Raw genomic sequence first — 23,965 nt, forward strand, 5'->3', positions numbered from 1 at the left:
ATAATTTATTGGGACAGAAATGTTAAAAGTGAGTATTGTTGGTTGGAGATAGGTATACGTTCTTAGGACAGAAAGGTAAAAAGTGAGTATTGTTGTTTGGAGTATAGATATAATTTATTGGGACAAAAATGTCCAAAGTGAGTATTGTTGTTTGGAGTATAGATATAATTTATTAGGACAGAAAGGTCCAAAGTGAGTATTGTTGTTTGGAGTATAGATATAATTTATTGGGACAAAAATGTCCAAAGTGAGTATTGTTGTTTGGAGTATAGATATAATTTATTGGGACAAAAATGTCCAAAGTGAGTATTCTTGTTTGGTGTATAGATATAATTTATTAGGACAGAAAGGTCCAAAGTGAGTATTGTTGTTTGGAGTATAGATATAATTTATTGGGACAAAAATGTCCAAAGTGAGTATTGTTGTTTGGTGTATAGATATAATTCATTGGGATAGAAAGGTCCAAAGTGAGTATTGTTGTTTGGAGTATAGATATAATTTATTGGGACAAAAATGTCCAAAGTGAGTATTGTTGTTTGGAATATAGATATAATTCATTGGGATAGAAAAGTCCAAAGTGAGTTTTGTTGGTTTGAGTATAGATATAATTTATTGGAACAGAAAGGTCCAAAGTGAGTATTATTGGTTAGTGTAGAGATATAATTTATTGGGGCAGAAAGGTCCAAAGTGAGTATTGTTGGTTGGAGTATAGATATAATTTATTGGGACAGAAAGGTTCAAAGTGAGTATTGTTGGTTGGAGTATAGATATAATTTATTGGGACAGAAAGGTCCAAAGTGAGTATTGTTGTTTGGAGTATAGATATAATTTATTGGGACAGAAAGGTCCAAAGTGAGTATTGTTGTTTGGAGTATAGATATAATTTATTGGGACAGAAAGGTCCAAAGTGAGTATTGTTGGTTGGAGTATAGATATAATTTATTGGGACAGAAAGGTCCAAAGTGAGTATTGTTGGTTGGAGTATAGATATAATTTATTGGGACAGAAAGGTTCAAAGTGAGTATTGTTGGTTGGAGTATAGATATAATTTATTGGGACAGAAAGGTCCAAAGTGAGTATTGTTGTTTGGAGTATAGATATAATTTATTGGGACAGAAAGGTCCAAAGTGAGTATTGTTGTTTGGAGTATAGATATAATTTATTGGGACAGAAAGGTCCAAAGTGAGTATTGTTGGTTGGAGTATAGATATAATTTATTTGGACAGAAAGGTTCAAAGTGAGTATTGTTGTTTGGAGTATAGATATAATTTATTGGGACAGAAAGGTCCAAAGTGAGTATTGTTGGTTGGAATATAGATATAATTTATTGGGACAGAAAGGTCCAAAGTGAGTATTATTGGTTGGAATATAGATATAATTTATTGGGACAGAAAGGCCCAAAGTGAGTATTGTTGATTGAAGTAGAGATATAATTTATTGGGACAGAAAGGTCCAAAGTGGGTATTATTGGTTAGTGTAGAGATATAATTTATTGGGACAAAAATGTCCCAAGTGAGTATTGTTGTTTTGAGTATAGATATAATTTATTAGGACAGAAATGTCCCAAGAGTGTATTGTTGTTTTGAGTATAGATATAATTTATTAGGACAGAAATGTCCCAAGTGAGTATTGTTTTTTTGAGTATAGATTTAATTTATTAGGACAGAAATGTCCCAAGTGAGTATTGTTGTTTTGAGTATTGATATAATTTATAGGGACAGAAAGGTTCAAAGTGAGTATTGTTTGTTTGAGTATAGATATAATTTATTGGGACAGAAAGGTCCAAAGTGAGTATTGTTGGTTAAATTATAGATTTAATTTATTGCGAAAAAAGTAAAATCACAAAAATAATGAACTCCGAGGAAAATTCAAAACGGAAAGTCGCTAATCAAATGGCAAAATCAAAAGCTCAAACTCATCAAACGAATGGACAACAACTGCCATATTCCTGACTTGGTACAGGCATTTTCTAAAGTAGAAAATGGTGGATAAAACCTGCTTTTAAAGCTAGCTAAACCTCTCACTCATATGACAGTCGCATAAAATTCCATTATTTTGACAACGATGTGTGAACAAATCAAACAGACATAATAGGTAAAAATGTCAAAAATAGGGGGAAAGCAGTCAACATTGTGTTATTATCCTAATCACTATAAAAACAAACACAAAGGCCTAAAGTGAGTATTGTTGATTGGAGTAGAGATATAATTTATTGGAACAGAAAGGTCCAAAGTGAGTATTGTTAATTGGATTTAAGGTATAGTTTTTTAGGACAGAAAGGTCCGAAATGAGTATTGTTGGTTGCATTATGGATATCATTTATTGGCTCATACAAAACAGCAAGCTATAAAGCGCCCCAAAATGACTAGTGTAGAACAATTCAAACAGGAAAACCAACGGTCTAATCTATATAAAAAAAGAGAAACACTTATGAACCACACCAACAAAAGACAACCACTGAACAACAAGCTCCTGACTTAAAACAGGTGCATAAAAATGCAGCGGGTTTAATCGTTTTAACAGGCGCCAACCTTCACCCTAACCTGAAACAGTGGTGTAACATTACAACATAAAAAGACACACAATAAAATATCAATTGAAATGGCTTTACTCGATCAAAAAGACATATTCACAAAAAACAAGTAAATATACACTGAACGAATAGGTTTGAATCTATGACACAATATAAAATAAAAAAGATGTATCAATGTCAAAAAGACAACATTAACCTAGGACAAAATGGCGTTAAATAAAGTAACGTACACAGGTTAATTTAAATATAATAATTTTGTTGTTAGGAGTACCGAAACATTTTTTACATTTGTTAGTCATAGTATACGAGTACAGAAGTGAAAATTTATCGTCATACTAAATACTTATCAAAGGTGATACATATTAAAAATAGTACGACGAGATATAACACAAAATAAGAAAGCATTGAATAACAGAAATGCATTTCAAATTGTGTCAACAGGTCAAATTAACACGAAAGTATATATGTCTGTTTTCTTTTATCTCAGTTTTATCAGTTTCATGGTTCAAAAAGAGCATAAAAATATACAGTCTTTTTTATCACGTTCTAATTTAGTTATTACGAATAGTTGGACAACAATATTTGAGATATTGAATCTTTGCAAGTTTACATATCCTTCTGGTAGGTTTAACCTAGCCTTGATATTCTATTTATTGTTCATTGATCGAAGTAACATTTTCTTGATATCATTAGTTTCTCCCTTATTATAAGCAATACGGAAACTGTATGCGTGTAAATAATGGTTGGAAGGTTTGTCTGACAGGGTTCAGCGACCTTGACCTTATTTTAATTTTATGGTTCACAATGAATAATGTTAACGTTATATGAAGTTGTCATTCTCTCAGTTACTATTAGTAATAGGTCAAGTATAGTTAGTGTATAGAATATATGTAAGTTGCACAAGTCATTCTTACAGATTTTGTCTGAATAAATGTCTTTGTTATTGTAATATGTATATCAATTATGTATACTCTATGTCTGTATTGTGTGTTTGTGCGCTAATTTTCTTGGTTCTTTGGTAAACGTTAAGTGCTGAAATAAAATATCTTTAATGCGGTCATTTTCTGTATATCTACTGTAAAGACTACTTTTAAAATAATTTGAAACACATAGGTATATATCGATATATATATATATATACAGGTATTGATTAGCTACTTCAGATTTGGCATTATGTTTTGCAATTCTTGATTTTCAATATTCCTAAACTTTTTATTGATTTGGTCTTCCAACTGTCAATATTAGAGCTCAATTTATGAGCCTCATACGGATGAAACTCGCGTCTGGTTTTTAAAAAAAATAAGCATTGTATATGTAATTACTATTATTTTTGCTTCTTTGATTTGTCTTTTATATCGTTTTTTTTATATTTGAAAATCGGATATCAACTGTTGGGTAAATTTACTTCATTGTCTTGGTCATTGATAACTTCGTTTTTTCTTTATACATGTACCTGTAGTAAGAAATTGATCTAAAAGCTTAACTAACAAATTTTGTCATTATCAACGAATCAGTGAGACATTTCTATATTTTCAGACTTGTTACACTGGGGTATTTGATATGTTTTAAATAGCTTTTAGTGTTAGAAATAATGGTCAGTTCATAAGCAGGCAACATTCCTAAAAGGCCTGTAAGTTTTTTGCCATACAAAAAAAATAATCTTAAAGCCCATTTTTCTGTAAAATAACAGTTTGAAAATCTAAAGTGTTGCACCACATTTTTTTTCTATCATTGAATATTTCTTTTAAAATACAGGAAATGTGGTACAAACTTTGTGGCGGATGCAGAGATATGGGACAGTACACTAGATGAGTTGAGCAATGCCATGATGATTATATTTGACAGTAACACATTCTCAACAAAACCAGCTGCAACAGGATTCTCCATTAAAGTTCAATCAATTGGAAAAGGTTTGTAGTTACCCTAAAAATGAATTTATTTCAATTGTGTCTCCACCTTGTAGAGCAGTTTGGACGATTTAACTTTAGACTGTATGTGTCCATATGTCTCTGCGTTATTACTTTTTTGTTAATCAATATTTGTTAAATTTTGATGATATTTTACTTAAAGGCAGCACGATGATTTATTTATTAAATATATTCTATCCGTATTGAAAACACGTTTTTTGAGAATGTTATCAATTTTCAAGCATCTTATCAACTGTTTTCTTAAACCATTGATCATTCGAATACGAAATTTGAAGATTTTTATTAGCTTTTATCAAATGAAGTTTTTTAATTGCTTTTATCGGGAACATTTGTTTTTTTTTTATTGCCCTTCAACTTCGTATTTCATTGTCCCTGGCTGTTCCGAAGGGACTGTTGAGTAGAAGTAGTAGGAATACCGCTCCCACTGTTCATCTCACCATATTGTCCCTGGCACGGAATTAGAATAATACGTCCAGGAAAGGGTGATTTGTAGTTCTGTAGATTGTAAATTTTGAACATTTACATCATTGGTTATACATGAATAATATGACTCAGTGTGTTTGTCTAAAACATAGCAGATATGATCGCAGTCATATGTTGTTGTCCTTTAAATGTTAGTTAAATAAATGTCGACTGGTATAACAATTTTTGGGTTACCTGGAGGAAAAACTTGTCAAAATGAGCCATGGAAATAAATTCATTATAGATACAAGGATTTTAATTTTGTACGACAGATGCCCTTTTCGTCTATAAAAGACTCATCAGTGACGCTCGAATCAAAAAAGGAAAAAAAGGTAAAAGGGAAACTTTTTTAAGCGAGCATCACATGTTGTTTTTTATCAATTCAGTTAACCTTTTTTTCTCTTTACCTAAATGTCGTAACCAGTTGTTCCGTCTTAAAATGTATTTTTATTTATGAAAAGATGTGTAATAAAAATGCACTGAAAGATTTTTCAGTTGTTTTCTTTATATGTATTAAAGGTGACTATTATTTTTCTCAGGATGTGTCAATGCCCCTTGTGTATATGGAACGTGCAATAGTCTTGAGGGTACCAGTGGCTATACATGTACATGTAACCAAGGTATATCAGGGACAAACTGCGATGTACTGACTAGTGAGTATGCTAACGATACATTTGTGTTCATATACCAACTCATTGAAAGAGTGGTATACTGCAATGACATTGTCTCACCGTTCATGAATCCATTTTTTAGTCTATTTGTGCTTCAGTATTTGTTTTGTGTGTTACTCAGATGTTGCTTTTAGAAATGATTTGAAATTTCGTATGTATTTTTATACTGTCGTATCGACCTTATTTATGAGAGGCCGACTATACAAATGGAACATTTTAAAAATATTCAGTCGAAGTAAAGTCATAACGCCATGACAAAAAAAAACGAAAATCTACGGAAAGACGAACAAATAATTATAAACGCTACACAGAAAACTAAACAGTGAGCAACACGAACCCGGTCAGAAACTAAAAACATAAGATTAGATCTTTATCCTGTAATGATATAGACAATACAAAAAATTACAATTATAATGAATATTTATCTTTAATATCATACGAACTGTCAATGTAATTTGCTACACTAACAATTTATATTTTAGCATCCTCAGTATTCGAGTGTTCGTTTGAATATGGAGAAAGGTGTATTTTTGAGAATGAGGCAAATCATCAGCTGAATTGGGAATATATGAATGTAAGTAAAGAACATTGTGCCCTCTCAGAAGCTAAAGCATTCTGTGTATTATTTTCAAACGCTTACGTCACAGCGTTATATTCAACAAATTGGTGAGGCTATGTGCTGAACAACAATAATTGTACCCACATCCCTTTCGAGGGTGAAAGAGAGGCGTTGCCAAAGGGATATTTAAACTCATGTAAAAAAAAAACGAACTGAAAATGCCATGGCTAAAACTGAAAAAAAGGACATGAAGACACTCAGCAGTATACAAAACACAACAAAGAAATCTAAATACTGAGCACTACGAACCCCACCAAAAACCGGGGGTCATATAAGATGCTCCGGAATGGTATGCAGATCATGCTCCATATGACGCACCAGTCGTGTTGGTCGTGTAAGTGCACACTCGTCGATAAGTTCAAATCGGAAGGTCAGTTCCGAAGAAATAAGGACTGGATTGTGGTTACGACAATTGGAGCATATCCGTCGTCATCTGTGAAACAGATGTTTCATAACGGTCAACCAACTATTGATAGCGTTCTTAAATTTTCAAAAGGGATGACATCAACTTAGCATCTTGGACCTCTTGTTTTGTTGTGTGGTATGTCTGTTATGTATGTTTCACAGTTTTGGATGCTGGATTCCAATTATTGTCATATTAATCTATTATGTTTGTTTTGGTTGCTCACCCAATTTTGTTTACTAGTATATAACGGAACCATAAACAACAGTCATTCAAAGAAGAGGTTTAGGTGGCTATAAAACCAGGTTTAACCCAACATTTGTTTTCGGAAAATGCATGTACCAAGTCAGGAATATGGCAGTTGTTTTTCACTTGTTCCGTTGATTGATAGTTATTGATTTTGTCAGTTTTTATGGACTTTATGAATATGCCTTGGATTTCGGTATTTGTGTTATACTTTTTTATAATTTCTTTGTAAACAGCAACCGTCTATCAAGGAAATCATGATAGGAAATGTAAGCTCTGGAATGGCGTTTCAACGAGGAGAAATATACTCCATATGCAGGCGCTGCTGTAATGTTGCTACAATAGAAATGGAAAATTCACAATTTGGAAACTGAAATCATCTTTTAATTTTTATAAAGATTTGTTTTCAAACGACCGTTATTGTCATGAATTGAGGCAGACATAACTGTATCTGCTGTAACCTTTTTTTTAGTTCGATTAAACAGATACGTTCAGAATAGTCACTAAACTTTGATTTTATTTATTGAGAGGACATCCTTTATATAGCGCAAAAATGAGTTACAGGTTGGAAGGAGGAGAACGCAGTTGGTTCCCATGCGAGTTCCGATTTCTTGTTAAAACACGTCCTTTACACGTAACAACTATGTTGTCAATCCAGAAATCAAGCTACTTGATAATGTCAGTTTTAGTTTTCATACTTAGTGGAATTGTTTGCCATGATATGTAATTGACCATATCGTGCAGACATTTTGATTCGATTTTTACTCTTACTTTAATAGCCTTATGGCTATTAAACCTCAAGGACATTGTCGTCCTTTACAAGAAAGCTAGTAAACCAAGAATTCAAAGTGATGAAGTTAAAGTCATAAATTTACAAGCTCTTATATTTTCATTATGTTCCACCTTCGTAACCACGCTCTCATCTTCTTTTCCGTATTTGATTTATCACCGAATTTGTACCGACATGAACAACATGACAACAGATATCACAAATCGAACAGATTCTGCTGTTTTGAGCAACTGAGACCACCCCGATTATTAATGGGGTTTGTGTTTATCTGTTCATTTCTATGTTGTCCTTTGTATACTGTTGTTTGTCTTTTGATAGTTTAACGTTTTTTTGCCATGTCGTTGTCAGTTTACCATCGACTTGTGATTTGAATCAGCATTTGGGATCTTCCGCCTCAATTTTACGGGATTTATGAGACTTAGAACCGTTTGTTTGTGATCGTAATTCCTCTGAGACTATTTGACAGAGATCTCTCATACTTGATATTTGTGTTTGGTATCATGTGCAGTTGACTTTTTTATATGCCCGTCAAATTTTTGACGGGACGTATTATGTTTTACAAATGTCCGGCGTCCGTCCGTCTGTCCGTCTGTCTGTCTGTCTGTCCGTCTGTCTGTCCGTCTGTCTGTCCGGCGTAAACATGTCGCACCGTAACTTGAGAATGACTTATCCGAATTTCATGAACTTAACATAGTTGTTTCTAATGATGGTCAAACGATCTGTATATTTTTTGGTGATAATAAGATTAAAACTTTTTGAGTTACGGGATTTAGTAACTAAAACAGGTGTGTGTTTTTTTTTCACATGTCGCGCCGTATCTCAAAAACTATTTATGATTATTGCTTAAAACTTTACACACTTCCTAGTTATATTAAACTTTAGATCTGTATACTTTTTGGTGATGATTTAAAATTTTATTTTGAGTTATTGAGTATTTTGTAAAAAAAGGGGAAGGGGTTTTTCACATGTCGCGCCGTATCTCAAAAACGATTTATGATTATTGCTTAAAATTTTACACACTTCTTAGTAATATTAATCTAAAGATCTGTATACTTTTTGGTTTTGATTCAAAATTTTATTTTTGAGATATTGATTTTTTTTTTTAAAAGGGGGGTTTTCACATGTCGCGCCGTATCTCAAAAACGATTTATGATTATTGCTTAAAATTTTACACACTTCTTAGTTATATTAATCTAAAGATCTGTATACTTTTTGGTTTTGATTCAAAATTTTATTTTAGAGATATTGAGTTTTTTGTAAAAAAAAGGGGGGGTTTTAGCATGTCACGCCGTATGTCAGAAACTATTTATGCTTATTGCATAAAAATTCACACACAAGACGACGGGCGTATCATGCGCTCATGGCGCAGCTGTTTATTTATACCGCCATTCCGCGTTTGGAGTTCGGTATTTTTGTTATTTTACTTTTTTTCAGCAAAATTAAACTAAAGACTGTTATTGGTATGACTACATATAATAACAGACATTTGACTTGCTTTATTTTTGTTCCACTGATTAAGATTAAAAAAAAAAGAGGGAAGGATTGGGAGCTTAATTGACTTTTTCTACTCTGTTGTATCATGGTTTGTTTATTTAGGGTCAGGAGTTTCAACGATGGCTGTCATTGTTATAACAAAAGAAGATGTCAAGTTTACGCCAATAAGACATCAGAAATACACATGTTTCCCTAGATATGGTTTACTTGTAGTGAACTTATTTGTACTTTGTGTAGACTTAGGAAGATTCCGAAACTGCTAACCCTTCTGCAGCACCTGGGGTTCATGCTGCCCAATTGAAAACTTTTCCGTAGTGTGTGGTTGATTTGCTAGTCTTAAGCAGTTTTTGTTTTGCTGTGATGATCGTTGTTCTTCATATAATACTTTTTTTAATTGTCCCTCCCTTGGTCTTCTTTTCCGTTTTAACATATATGTTGAAGACAACTATCGTTTGTTAAAGATTGTTATCCCCTAGATGTATGTGCACTGTGCGTTTATATTTAAATCCAACCTCTAAATGCTATATATTAGATAGGACAAATTATTTTCATTTAAGAGTTTGAAAATAGTTTCATGTTAATCTGACATCCTAAGATCTGACATGTGGAAAATAGTTCATTGTGTTGTTCCAGGACAAGGCAGTGTTAATATCATACCATATCTACATGTCATTTTCTTCGGGGCTTTGAGGACTCTTGATTTCATTGAACGAATACACTTACTGTACATTCATATATTTCCGTGTGTACAAATTTCCTTGATGGAGAAAAATTGTATTTTCGAGCATATCTGGTATAGTTGTTTAGATAAATTCTAATTACATGCCTATAGCTTATTTGAATTAAGTTATTTACTAAAAGTCTGTATAACTTTTATTTGATTTCAACGATTTTCTGATTTGTTGTCCGGGAGTTATTTGACTCTTTTATCTTCTTTTTATTCCATCTTGGCGTCCGTCGTCGTCGTCGTCGTAAATTTTGAAGAATCCTTTTCTCTGAAACTACTAAACAAATTTCAACCAGACTTGTGTAAAGTTGTTTTTGCAGCAAACATTGTCGCTTTGACTAAAAGTAAAACATGGGAGTAAAATCAATCAATTGCCTTATATCTGGAAATCCATTATAAAGATAATCTGATAAGACAAAAATCCCCAGAATCTACCTTCTTCTTTTTCATCATCATTATCAGACGATAACCCTTAATAGGTAATTGTCCTTAAGTAAATTTTTTTGCTAATTTTGATGTTTTTGCTTTTTATCTCAAAAACCATATAGGATTGGTAGAAATTGTTAGGAGCAAAAATGATCATCAGCACATGATCCTCAAAAATGTCCAATTGCCGAACACAAGGGGTCATACATTTATGAGTTATCGCCTTTTAACAACGAATTTTGTACTTATTGGCATGTTCAGGAAAATAACAAATAAGAACAAACAAAAGCTACGAAATAAAAAAGAGGACAAATACAGAAGAAAGGGTTAGGATAGTTTCTATGATGAAGGGGGTATATTGTTATGCCGGAAGTCTTTGCTGGAATCTTTTTTTTTCTTTTTAATGACATGAATTACTCATTCAAAAAAATGAAATTGTGAGAATTATGATACCTGTTGACCAACAAACAGGAATTCAATACAAAATAGAGATACATAATAGGAAAATTTCCTGGAATGCAATATTCTTAGTTGCTATTTGTTGTATAATGTTTCACTGTGAATTCATTACTGTTCAAAATCATAAAAAGGGAGACAACATCGGTGCAGAACATAAATTATTTTTTTCTCGTCAATACTATTAACTTTTATTTTCTATATTTTTTTTTTCAAACAGAAAGGTACACCATCACCCGATACGGGACCAGATGTTGCTCACAAAGGGTATCAATATGTGTATATTGAGGCAACAGGAGCAAACATTCAGGCTGGTGATAAAGCTGTGAAATCTACAAATCTACAGCTACCTAGTAAGTTAAGAAAAAAATAAGCCTTTAGCTTTCTCCTTCAAGAAATCTGACAGCAGAAAAGAAAGCTCTCAAAGTAGCAAACAATTCGACAAAATGTTACAACAAACTTGTTGCAAGACTTTTTGTGGAAAAGGCAAATGAACTCTATGTCTACCCGCATTGAGACAGGGCGGACTCTTCTAGTAGATCTGAAACTGCTAAACAAGCTTGAGCAAATGAGTTTACCCCGTTTTTTGGTGCCATTCGTGTTGCTAAATCTTTAGTTTCTGTGTAGTGTTAAGTCGGCTTTTGTTTGTCTGATAGGCATATATTGTTCGGTTATAATAATGTCTATTTTTCTTTGTCTTAAAGTTTTTGATTGGCTCTTTGATATCTTCCCCCCTTTCTAACAAAGCATTTTAAGATATTATATTTTCAGTTTTATTTTTGCAATTGAATTCCTCTTTATTTTGTTGCGTAGAGTAGGGGTAATAAAATTGAGAATGGAAACGACGCAAAGACCCTATCTTTAATGATTTGACAACAGCATCGTAACTTTATCTCTTGTGAATAGTCTGTTTAAAGTTTTGGTTAGATTTTTAGGTGAATGACGAGATTATTGCGCTTTGTATAGAATATTACATAAGCTTATCATGGCTGTTTTCGAAATATGTTTTTTTTTTGTGAAAGGAGATCGTGGTTTAAAAGCGTTTCTACTTCATTCCTACTGTGGTAAATGTTTAATAATTTGCTCCCTTTATGTTTGAAATTGGTTGGATGAGTTATCGAACATTGACCCTTGTTGGTCTATTGTAGCATATACGTTTTGAACGTCAAAGATTTGCATTAGCTTTCATAGTCACTTAGACTGTTTTTTAAAAATGTTTTTAAAATGTTTTGAAATGGTTTTCATTTATAGTTGACGTCACAGTACTGAACTTTTTATTTGACAGATTTGGCAAAATTAATGTAATAACATCCTTGTTTGGTCTATTTAAGCATAAACACACTTTTTCAATGCAACCATATGCCCAAATATTTTATACAAAGTGAGATTACTTTCCATTATTTGTAGTTGACCAACAATGCCATTTTGATTTCATTTTTTTTTTTTGCAGAAGTTATAGGACTTTTAATTTTTTTTTGCATATTGTATCATAATGACATTGTAAGACTTGTTGTGTTACTCAAAAGTACTAAAATTGTCTGACCACTTAGTCCTGTTCACATAGAAGATAGGATTACATCACCAAACACATGACAATCCTTAAATTTTCAAACTACAAAAGTTAAAAACTGTGCGTTACAAAAAGGTAGAGTGGGAGGAGGGGATTCCGTGGAAGTTATGCATCGAAGAAAAAGAGAAAACACCATGACCGAAACAGTTACAAAGAACAATCCATAAAAGTACTAATTCCAAAATTGTCATGTCTGACCCTTATATGTTAATGATCTCTGGTGGTCTCTCCTGGTGCCTCTCATTTTCGACATCATAGTATTGACACAGATACATGTGGAAAGAGGAGAAGGCCAATGCCATCATTAAATTTTTTCGACGTATTCATGTAATTTATTCCAGAGTGTTTGTTAAAAGATGAGTAGGATCTAGTAGATAATTACCATATATATGCATACATTTAGAGTACCTAACATTTTAGCTTTTGACTGCCATTGAAAAATTTAATATTAATACTTATATCATAAATTATTTATATATCTATGTATCTCAATGCTTGGGTTTTTTTTTCTGATAAAATAAAAAATTGCAAAAAAAAAAAAAAACAATTTGCATCAGTAATGTCACTAACGAGGAATAGAGAACGAAATATTCGTTCAAGGCTAAAAGACAAAAGTTGAATATATCAATGGTCATCTTTGACACAGATATTTCATAACGTTCAAATAAATCATGTTGGCCGCCATAACACTCTTGATGGCTTCAGCTCTCCCTCAAAAAACCAAATTATGAAAAGCAAGCCCTGGAATATCATATTGAGTTATATATTCCATAAACAGCAGCTTCTAGAACGTTGCTACATAGAAATTAAAAGTTCAAAGTAGGGAGATAGAATTTTTTCTTGTGTAGTTAAATTTTGTAGTTAAAGTCCCAAAACAACCCTCATTTTCAATTTCTAGTAAAATAAGCTTCTTTTTAAAAAAAATTATTGAGATATAAAGTGTCAAAGTAGTCGGAGACATATAGTTTTACCCTTATCCGTCATTCCGCAACGAACAGTTATACTGACTTTTTTTCTATACGCCGTCACATATTGAGCTGAATTTTAATTTGTGAGACTGCTATGATAAGTTACAGATCGATTTTACGTTTGGTTCCGCTTCACTTATTTTTGCCGAAATAGCGGGCTTTGGACTTCGTGAAAATTAGAGTAATACAGACTTTTTCTAAACGACTTCACATATTGAGCTGATCTTTAGTGTGTGAGTCTACTATGATGACTTACAGATTGAGTTTACGTTTAGTTCTGCTCTGCTTTGCTGATTTGTGCCGAAATAACGGGCTTTGGACTTTGAAAATATCGTGAAAATAACAGTTATACGGACTTTCATTCTCAAATTTCCATTCCTAAAAATGGCTTCAGGCTTTATTTGCGAGCGGGGCCATTCGTGTGGTTCCAACACAGCTAGTTTTTTTTTGTTTTGTTTTTTTTTTTCGTTTATTGTTTTGTTCATAAATAAGGCCGTGTGTTTATTTCGTTTGAATTGTTTTACATGTCATTTCGGGGAATTTTATAGTATACTATGCGGTATAGGTTTTTTTCATTGTTAAAAACCGTACGGTGACCTATAGTCATTTGATCTGTGGTGGAGTGTTGTCTTATTGTCAATCATACCACATTTTTTTATATATAGTATTTCAAACTCTAGGCAGTTATTTGGCTACATCTCATCTTAGGGCTATTGTCCTCAATGAGATAGTAGCCGAGCAATTTCATCTTGTCTTCATCGCCACAGATTATTTGATTATTAATAGCTTTTACCTTAAAAGAGAGGCGTAAAATACTAAAGGGACATTGAAACTCATAAGTCGAAAATAAACTGACAACGACATGGCTAAAAAAGAAAAAGACAAACAGACAAACAACAGTACACAAAACACAACATAGAAAACTAAAGACTGAGCAAAAGAACCCGCTCAGGAAGGGTAAGCAGATCCTCAGTCATATGTGGCACCCATATTTGATCAATGTAAAGACATACATTATCAATGTGGATAAACAAATGTCTTATCTTACCGTATATAAAAATTCAAGTTAAATTGACTTGCGGTTCTATACATTCTTATTATCCATATGAATTGATAACATTTAAACTAAAGTTATCTCCTACAGCATAATCACAGAGATGAACATATGCTTAACCTTCCTTGTAATTTTCATAAATTGGTATCTTTATTTCAATTTTGCGTGATATGATGCATTTGTAGATGTCGACCACTGTATGACATTCTGGTATCACATGAAAGGAACTCATATGGGTACATTAAATATATACTCTGAGGGACAAAATACAGCAAAGTCTAATATATGGAGTCGATCCGGAGCTCAGGGCAATTTTTGGATAAAAGGAGAAGTCAACGTACCTGCTATGATTGGTCGTAAGGTAAGTCTTTTAATTTTTCCTCAAATAAAGGACTTAAGCAAACAGAAGAGGGTTTTGATTTGTGTGTATAACCCTATTTTTTTATGACTTTTACACATATAAGCATAAAGTTTTTAACCAAAAACTGCTTTCTCATTTTTTTCAAACACTAGGAAAATAGACCTTATTCCAGTGAAAATGTAATAATATAGTGCGTTGTTATAATAGAAGTTTATTGAATCAAAATGTCAATAGGAATCAGTAGGATGAAAACAAAAATCAAATGTAAAACTGGTATATTTTCTATACTACATATCGGATTGTCATGATACTAAGTAAATTCACTTTTGATACATTAAGCTTCGTTTCTGCAAGCATAGTTATTTTCAAATTGGATTGGGTTCTCGTTTGATTGCACAAAATCCTGTATATTATTCTCATCGCCTTCTTTATTTTTTAACCCAAAATCAGCAAATTTTCAAAGATGTTTTTATAAACATTGCCAAAGTACACATTACTTTGTGTTTACATTTAAAGAATTTTACGGATTTTCCGGATGGTGAAATTTCTTCATTTTAAGCAACTTTCAATTACTGGTATCTTTTTTGTATAAATACCTCCACTACAGTTTTCAATGCACAATCATCAAACTTTCTAGAATATTTGTATAAACATTGAAGATTTTATTTTTTGGACTTTTTTGAGATTTGCTGCTGATTTGTCAGATAGAAAATCTTACACATTTCCAGCTCCATTCTCTATGTAGAGTGCTCATTTTGTTTAATTACTTCCTACAATTTTCAACCCTTAAACTATTCATCGTTCAACGTTCTAGACTGGTTGGTGTATACATTGATGATGTGCACCTTATTTTTTGTTCACATTTGGATTTGCTGATATTCTAGATGATGAAATTTAGTCATGTTAAGGTTGAGGGAATTAATTTAAATTGTGTTAGCGATCCCCTCCCTACAATTTTCCACCAGAGCCTTTAAAAGCTTTTAATGGTGAAACATATAACAGGAGTACTTTTTCTCTTTTAGCTTATATCTTCAGAGATACTTATTTCCCTTACTTTTACATTTTTGTTTAAATTGAATATTTGCTTTCTAGCATTCAAATAGAGGCACCCTTTTTACAAAGTAATGTCATGAAATAAATTTGCCTGGTCCTAAGTAAGTAAATTATAATCATATCTTTTATTAAGTATTTTCTGCAACATAACGAAACATAAATATCAATAAGTTGTATATAGACTATTTTATGCCAGTAAAACATAATGAACTGTGATTTGTTTTAGATATCAATTGAAGCTGTTCGTGGATCTTACTGGTCAAGCGACATTGCAATTGATGATATTTCATTAACCCCAGGATCATGCGGTAAGATGTTTACTCTTTAAAAGAAGAACCCGAACATGTTAAAAAAAAAAGAATTTACTTCAAATATTCAAAATCAATTTCAATTTTAGATATAAGTGTCATATTGAGTTAAAAGTTTGCATATTCATTGTTCCGAACTCACAATTCCTGCAAATGACGGAATTTATCAAAATATACAAAACATTCAGATAGCGCCACAATAATGTCAATATCTGGTTTTCCAAACATAAGCCTTAAAAAGACAGCTCTGATCCGTCTTTACATCAACTAAATTAAGCGCCGAATAAGGTCCTGTAGAATTTTACATCATTTTATATATATATGCCATTTCTTGAAATTTTGAAGCGCTGGTTGTCGACTACGCCCGGCCAGATCTTGATAATTCCATAAATGCCTGATTGGTTTCAAATCTAGTGATTTGAATGGCCATAGAAGGTCTGTAAAAATCTTTTATACAAGAGAGTCTACTGTAGCAGTGTGCAGTCGAGCGTTGTCGTGCTGATAAATTTCCTGACGGAGGTCAAAGCCAGACAAGACATTATTCTGTCTCTGTAGCGAGGGTAGTTTCTATTGCCAGGGATATACACCAGCCGTGTGTTCTGGCTGTACTATATTGCTCTCTACATCACCACACTTCTGCTGACGAAGTTGTTGACCTAGGCATCACAATTTCTTTATAAACTTTCATTCTGCTGCTTTTAAACACGGTTACAGCCATCTCGTCTTTGCATTAGGAATTGCTCGATCGAACTCTTGCAAGGCGGGGATTGCATCTCATGGCAAACCAACCTAAATTCATCTGGCGAGTTAGTACTTTTAAAAAGAGCGGTACATAAGAGTTTGTGTCGATACTCTTCGAAGGCTGTTTCTGTTGCTGTCACAATCCGGTTTCTCAGTTGAATGACCCGCAAGTTCAGGTAATGAGCTGCTGTGGTGATTCTAGGGTAGCCAGAATGTTGACGGTCAGCTCTTGACCCGGACTGTTGTCACTGTTTTCTGAGTCGTCAAATTGCTTCAGTGAATGTTACAGTATTGCCACTGCATTCTGGGATTCGCTGGCCTGAAGACGCACAATAACAATATTATTGTACATCGTCGGGAACAAATCAAGCGACTGTATTTAATTGGCTGTCTTTTATACCCGAATTACAAATAAACCACGATTTACCCATGCACCTGGTCTCGTTTTCTTTTTACGCTTAATCCATGCAGGGATACATATACAGACTCGGAAAGGTCACATGTGATCAATGAATTTAAATTCCTTTATCCGACATTAAAATTTTACAATGACTTTTCTATTGTTGTTGTTATCCATTGATTTACAAACATGTGTGTAAAGTAGCAGACAATGTTTTTGAAAGCTTTACTGTAATCATTTGATAACAAACAAAATTATAATTATAATTAGACTTTATGAAAATAAAACAAGCACAAATAAATACACACGACGATTACTACGTGCGGAAATGTGGCTGGTCGTACTCCTGAAATAACCAACGTTTTAACATATTGATTTACAAATAAAGAATAACAAAAGAATGAATTGAAATTGAAATCATTTCAGTACTAACAGTTTACCCGCCGGCTATTTACGCATTTACTTTTATTACAGTTTACCCAACGGCTATTTACGCTATTAATACAGTTCATATTGACACACTAGACAATAATTATAATTCTTACGATTTTTTAATATTATTTTTGGAAAAAAAATCGCGAAAATTAATACCCGCGAACTTATTTAAAATACATAATTCGCGAAAATAAGTACAAGTACAGTAGTATAGTAAATGCAAATAATATTAACAAATTTGGTGCGTCCGTGGCGATGTTCTAGGTTAACCTTCAATCAGAATGCTCAACACCGCAAAAAATAATGCCAAGGATGTATGATAGACTGGTTCCCTGTCCTTTGTCTGTTTGTCTCTGACTTGACAACAAGGGTGTCTGAGATACCCGTGTGTTGCAAGGGAAAGTACCAGCCAAGGATGTATGATTACTTGAAGATGCGAGGAGCTATACATGACAAATAGGGACATAAAAATAAAAGAGAACAAGAATTTGTCCATAGTACTCGGATGCCCCACTCGCATTATAATTATCTATGTTCAGTGGACCGTGAAATTGGGGTCAAAACTCCAATTTGGTATTAAAATTAGAAAGATCATATCATAGGGACCATGTGTACTAAGTTCAAGTTGATTGGACTTCAACTTCATCAATAACTACCTTTACCAAAAACTTTAGCCTGAAGCGGGACAGACGGACGAACGAACGAACGGACGAACGGACGGACGGACGGACGGACGAATGAACGAACGGACGCACAGACCGAAAACAAAATGCCCCTAGGTGGGGCATAACAAAAACTGAATGATCAGACTACATTTTTTATTTCCCTGAGGATTTTACGACTAGACTTCTATTTGTAATCAGCATCTTATTTTGTTACTTTTGCTAGAAAAAGCATTGGGACAGCAGTTTATATATTAATGGGTTTGTCCTATGATTTAAATTGGTAGTTACATTTTTCAGCCAACCCAGCTTCAGTTGCTCCAACGAACTCACAAACTACAACGCAGCCGACTACAATTACATTTCAGCCAACAGGTATGTTTATTGACTTTCTTTGTTTATCTTTGTACACCCACTGCTGATCAACGTTGAAGTGAGATCTTTGAAGATCAGAACCTTACAAGATGGTTTCAAGCAAAACCAGTATCAATTAAGAGATACTCAAACATTTTCTGGGACATTTAGGGATGACAAGACATTGGGTCAGGGATATAGGAAATCTATCCTTATTTGTCCTAGACAAGAAAATTTAGGAGAATCTTAGGTATGATTTCAAATGGTACCAAACTTGGGGTACATCAAAAGTGAAATCCATCCATTGTCCTAGCCAGAAAAAAACTTAGAACAATCTTACGTGTGATTGTTCATTTGACAAGACTTTGAGTAGGATACATGGTTAATCTATCATAAGACGTGAAAGCCATCACATGTACGATTTCAACTTTGACAAAATGTAGATGAGAAAAAGACTTAAAAAAGTAAATCATTTACAGATTGGAAGATTTTTGATTTGACAATGTTTCTCTATTCAAAAAAGGTTTGAAATTGTATTATATCTATTTGTGTATAATGTGGGGAAAGAATCATACACCAAATGTTTATATCAAACTTTTAGAGAGAGGACAGTTAGGGATTGTTCCTTGTTTAAGTGTCGTCCTGAAATATATAATTCTGAATGTTAAGCAAACGACAATCAACCAATGATGTTTAGCGATCCTCTGTATCAGCTTTTAAATAGCCCAATGTGGTCCGTAGCCATAGCTGCAGTCAATAATGGGTGCCATTTGTGTGACCAATGATAAAAATTAAAATTTAAAGTCACGTGGTTCGATTTCAGCTTCCGGATTGCAATTTTAAACTAGGTAAAAGATCCATTTGTTCATGTTTTTATATCAAATCTACTCTTAACCATGCTAATATTGCATGAAAAGAAAATATAGCTTATTTTCACATCGATCGATAATATATATTTTTAATTCGAACGGAATGAACATTTTTTTCTATCCCGGGCTATTGTCTTTCTTTACAGGTGGCAGCCAAGCATGTACATTTGAGGTTGGTGCTTCATGTTTTTTGGTTGAAGCTACTGATGACGAGTTTGATTGGACTCCTAATTATGTAAGTCATGGCAACTAATTTAAGTAATTATAATGATTACACACATGCATATGTCTTGTTTGGCACTTTCCATTTTTCTAAAACGAAGTATTACACTTTTTCTCACCTCACAGTTTTAAACTGAATTATTAATTTGATAAAATTCTTAGAATTCTCATGCCAAAATGAATTCATCCACTGTTGCATAATTGAGCATTCTATTTCTATGTAGTGTTTTGCTGATTTTTTTTCGATTTTCTTTTTTGCTATTATGTTTTTGAATTATCTTCAACTCATGAATTTTGATTGCTTAGTTGTTATATTTCGCCTATTTTAAAAAAAAAAACAAAATGGTACGTTATATTGGGACCTTCCTTATATTGTAAAATAAATAGGATGGTAACAAGTATTGGTCGGGTTTGTCTCATCTGTGGGAGCTAGCATTTTTTAGTTTTGTAAATGTTCTCCTTCTTTTATTTCTTTTGATTTAAAAGTATTTGGTTTGAATAATTTCGTTTGTACGAAATGAAAAAAATGAGAGAATAAATGTTTATTTAGAGTTTGTTTTTTGTTTTTTGTTTTTTTGTTTTTTTTGTGGTAATGGTGTTTGTCGGGGATCAACATATTGAAATTTAGAATGAGTTTGAATCGCATTACGGATGGTGAATGCATAACAGGAGACACTGACACTTTCCACTAATCTGGTCTAGCTTCGTTTGGAGTTTGTGCAATTCTTCCAGTGTTTATTTTAACTTGGCTTGTATATTGAATATTGATTTACAAGATTAGAAAAGTATATGATACTGTTGCCTCTTAAGTATTAATATATTCTCACAAATATCTCTGGCATTTGTATCACCTGAATGCTTTAGCACTATTTATTGCGGTTATGAAATAGCCCAAGTTTAAGATTTCTGTCAAGGGAGACTGTTTAATTGATATACATGTATGTTGATAACTGATATAGAGCTCAGGCCTTGCCCAAAAAAATGTTTGCAAATAACGTGTGGTTTGTTTTTATCTAATCCATAGAAAATAATTGTTCAAGGCTTTTCACGTTCTTATTGTTAATCTAGCAAATATGTTCATCTCCATAATCTGTTAGATATATGACTAAGCTCCCTTTCAATGTCACCTTGATGACGTTATAGTCAAATGATGTCATTAACCTAAGCTATGTTTCACATTTGAAAAAGGCCGTTATTCTGATTAATAGATAGCATGCAATCATGTGGTTCTAGGTGATTTTGCACTGCCAAATAAACTCTTGAATTATCTTCTCTCCGTCAACTCCGTCCAATCCAAACTGAATCTGATGTCTAAAAGGAGTTCAGCATATGCAAATGTCATAATATTTATATAGCGTCTGCAAAGTAATATGATAAAAATATGATTTAAACCTTGATCGTTTTAAATATATGATTTTACTTAGGGGGAAACTACATCTTCGAAAACAGGACCAGCTTCTGCCTTTGAAGGTGTGATGTACAAGTACATAGAGGTATCGTCCCCAGTGAGAAGCAACTCTGTTGCTAGATTGATGTCTTCTTCATCATTAAATGGTAAATAGTATAATTGTTTTTAATGAAATATGAATGAAAAGTGATGCAGGAATATAAATTATTGACACAATCTTAAAAACAAAATAGAAACGGTAAATAAGCTCGCATTACATCACTAGTATTATATTCCTAACTTCTAATCAATATTGACCTTTCACCAAAGGTCATTGTAAGTTTTTTTGTTGCTAGTTGCTGTTGTCAGTTTTGGTGTTTTCATCAATCTTTTCTGAAAACAGAAGTTAATCAACATTGAAAATAGAATGCTTTGATAAAAGCAGTAAAAAAATTTCAAAATCATGTTTAGGTTCAATTGTTACCTGATAAATTGCCATCAAACATGACTGACAAATTTAGACTAAACATATACAATTTGACATCATCATAAAAAAGTCAGATTTATGTCAATGCCTATTTTTACCAAAAATTGCGTTTAGGGACACACTTCATTGTGTTACTTTTGTAATATTTATGGGTAATGTCTTCAACTCCTTGTCATAAACATTACTGACATAAGAAAATTACACCAAAAACTTAGTGTAAATCTGTTGAAAAATCGTATACAACACAAATTTCAAAACTTGTTAAATGCTTTGTTTATGATCTCCATTTCAAACTATATTCTTTTACCAAAATCATCCTCAGACATGGGGTCAAAATTACTTCGAATCGAAATTATGACTAAAGCATAAAAAATCATTTTCCCTGCTAATTGTTACCAAACTGCAAGAAATAATATATTTGAGAACGTTAAGAAATATATTTTATGATCCAAACTGACATGAAAGAAATAAAGATCTACAGCAATGAACTTCTGTATCGTGATTTCTGGGTGGAGATATATCTCAAAATCAGATGTTGTTTAGATATTCGATCTAGAAGTTTAATCAAGTGAAAAATATGGCATAAAGCCGACACGCTTTTAAGGTCAATCCTCCCTCAAAATAAACAAAAAAATATTTTTAAAAAATATTGTAAGAATATAAAAGTTTTTGACGATCAATAATTGGAAAATCTTTTGTGAAATAAGAAAGGTTTGATGCTCTAAGTTGTCGCTCTGTCATATTGTTAGGGATTGAAGATGGCAGCGTAGACATTATGCTTAAGAAATGGATGTTGGCAGTTAATATTTTCAACGTTTTAACACAACGTGCACTGTATTTCAAAAACGAAAATCTCGCTGAAAAATGTCCAGAAAATCACTGGGAGTGCACTTTAACATATAAATATTTACATTCACAACAATCAAAGATTAATATTTTGTGACGGAAATACGTTTTAATTGATTCGGTCAATTTATATTAAATAAACGTGCTTTTCATGTTTATCAGTAATAAACAAAATGACAAGAATTTTTCCGTGTTAAGGCTAGTAAATGATGACAAAACAAACCTTTATATTTATATATTTTTCTTCTTTTCAAGATTGTAGTTAAAGCTTTCTTTTTTCTAAGAATATTCGAAAAACATAGGTTACTGTATGTATTTTAAAGGTTTAGGTTGTGACTATGTTTAAGATATCATTTCTTTAATTACAGGTGGTGATCACTGTTTGACTTTTGCATATCACATGTTTGGAGCAGATACAATGGGAGATCTGAAAATTTCAACAGGAGTTACAGCCCCTGAAAACGAACTTTTTAAACAATCTGGTAACCATGGTGACCAGTGGAATAAAGGGATGGTTGAATTTACATCTGGTGCTCGAATGAAGGTTCTCTAAGTTGTTTCATTTGCCACCGTACAACATCTATTTATTTTCATCTGTAGACTGTTATATATTAATTGTGATATGTAATTGAAGTAAATAATTTTAGTAACAACATAAAAGAGTTGATTTAGAGGTCAATATACAGGTCTATACAAATTGGGAATCAGTTTAAAAGGAACAATCAAAACAAAATCTTTAAAGGACCAAAACACACATAAGATTTTTTTTGTACAAGTTAATTTACTTGTATGATTAGAAATGATTACATGTTAAGCTGAGCATATTTATGGTACTTTAATCTATGTACCAAAAGAATAGAAAAAGAAAGGATATGCCCATCTATCCATGACAGAAGATCAGCACATGCACAGCACACTCACAAAAGGCAAAAGAACAGCGCGTCTTATGCTGTTCTTCATCTCAAAGTCATAGTGAGGCCTTCAACACAGAGCAAAACAAAATACTCGAACCTCACTTCAAGTTACAGACTGTCATACATGTTCTTTTTGTATTTGTTGACTAGCAGAATACTTGTCTTCTGAAATTCCAAAGGTAAATGCAATTAACCATTGCAGTAATCATCAATTGGTAATCCTTTTGATGATACATTAGATTTTCTGATTAATTGATATTTTCGCAAAGATCAAAGATCATTCAACATAGAATTAATTTTTGATATTCATCTTGTATTGTTTTTCACAGACTAATAACGATGAAATTGATTTCTATATATGTTTCCTCTTGCAGTTATTTATAGAAGCAAACAAAGGAACTACATATCGAGGAGATATTGCTTTAGATGATATTGAACTTAAAAGTGGAAACTGTTATGGTAATATTTGTATATAAAATCTTATTTCTATGCTATAATTCAGAAACTACATGCACAGTTTTAAACTGCACAAAACGTCAAAGGTTAAGGAACATTGTGCATGATTAATCTTTTAGGCAA

General features: G+C 32.6%; 1 protein-coding gene across 4 annotated transcripts in view; it reads left to right on the forward strand.

Moving 5' to 3' along the window:
• The window catches only part of LOC127723031 (MAM and LDL-receptor class A domain-containing protein 2-like), an 87,844-nt gene that overhangs the window by 45,578 nt on the left and 18,301 nt on the right, over window positions 1-23,965 (forward strand). For all 4 annotated transcript variants that reach the window (XR_007991809.1, XM_052229445.1, XM_052229443.1 and 1 more), the window contains exons 16-26: window positions 4,289-4,443; window positions 5,463-5,576; window positions 6,077-6,168; window positions 10,976-11,108; window positions 14,533-14,708; window positions 15,988-16,069; window positions 18,608-18,682; window positions 19,677-19,765; window positions 21,177-21,306; window positions 22,841-23,016; window positions 23,761-23,845. Coding sequence is in view for 3 of the 4 variants with exons in the window: in XM_052229445.1 (XP_052085405.1) it covers window positions 4,289-4,443; window positions 5,463-5,576; window positions 6,077-6,168; window positions 10,976-11,108; window positions 14,533-14,708; window positions 15,988-16,069; window positions 18,608-18,682; window positions 19,677-19,765; window positions 21,177-21,306; window positions 22,841-23,016; window positions 23,761-23,845 (1,307 nt within the window). In the remaining variant the exon portion in view is untranslated. The remainder of the gene's footprint in view (window positions 1-4,288; window positions 4,444-5,462; window positions 5,577-6,076; window positions 6,169-10,975; window positions 11,109-14,532; window positions 14,709-15,987; window positions 16,070-18,607; window positions 18,683-19,676; window positions 19,766-21,176; window positions 21,307-22,840; window positions 23,017-23,760; window positions 23,846-23,965) is intronic.

The sequence above is a fragment of the Mytilus californianus genome, unplaced genomic scaffold, assembly GCF_021869535.1.
Source record: "Mytilus californianus isolate M0D057914Y unplaced genomic scaffold, xbMytCali1.0.p SCAF_13, whole genome shotgun sequence".
Lineage (NCBI taxonomy): Eukaryota > Metazoa > Mollusca > Bivalvia > Mytilida > Mytilidae > Mytilus > Mytilus californianus.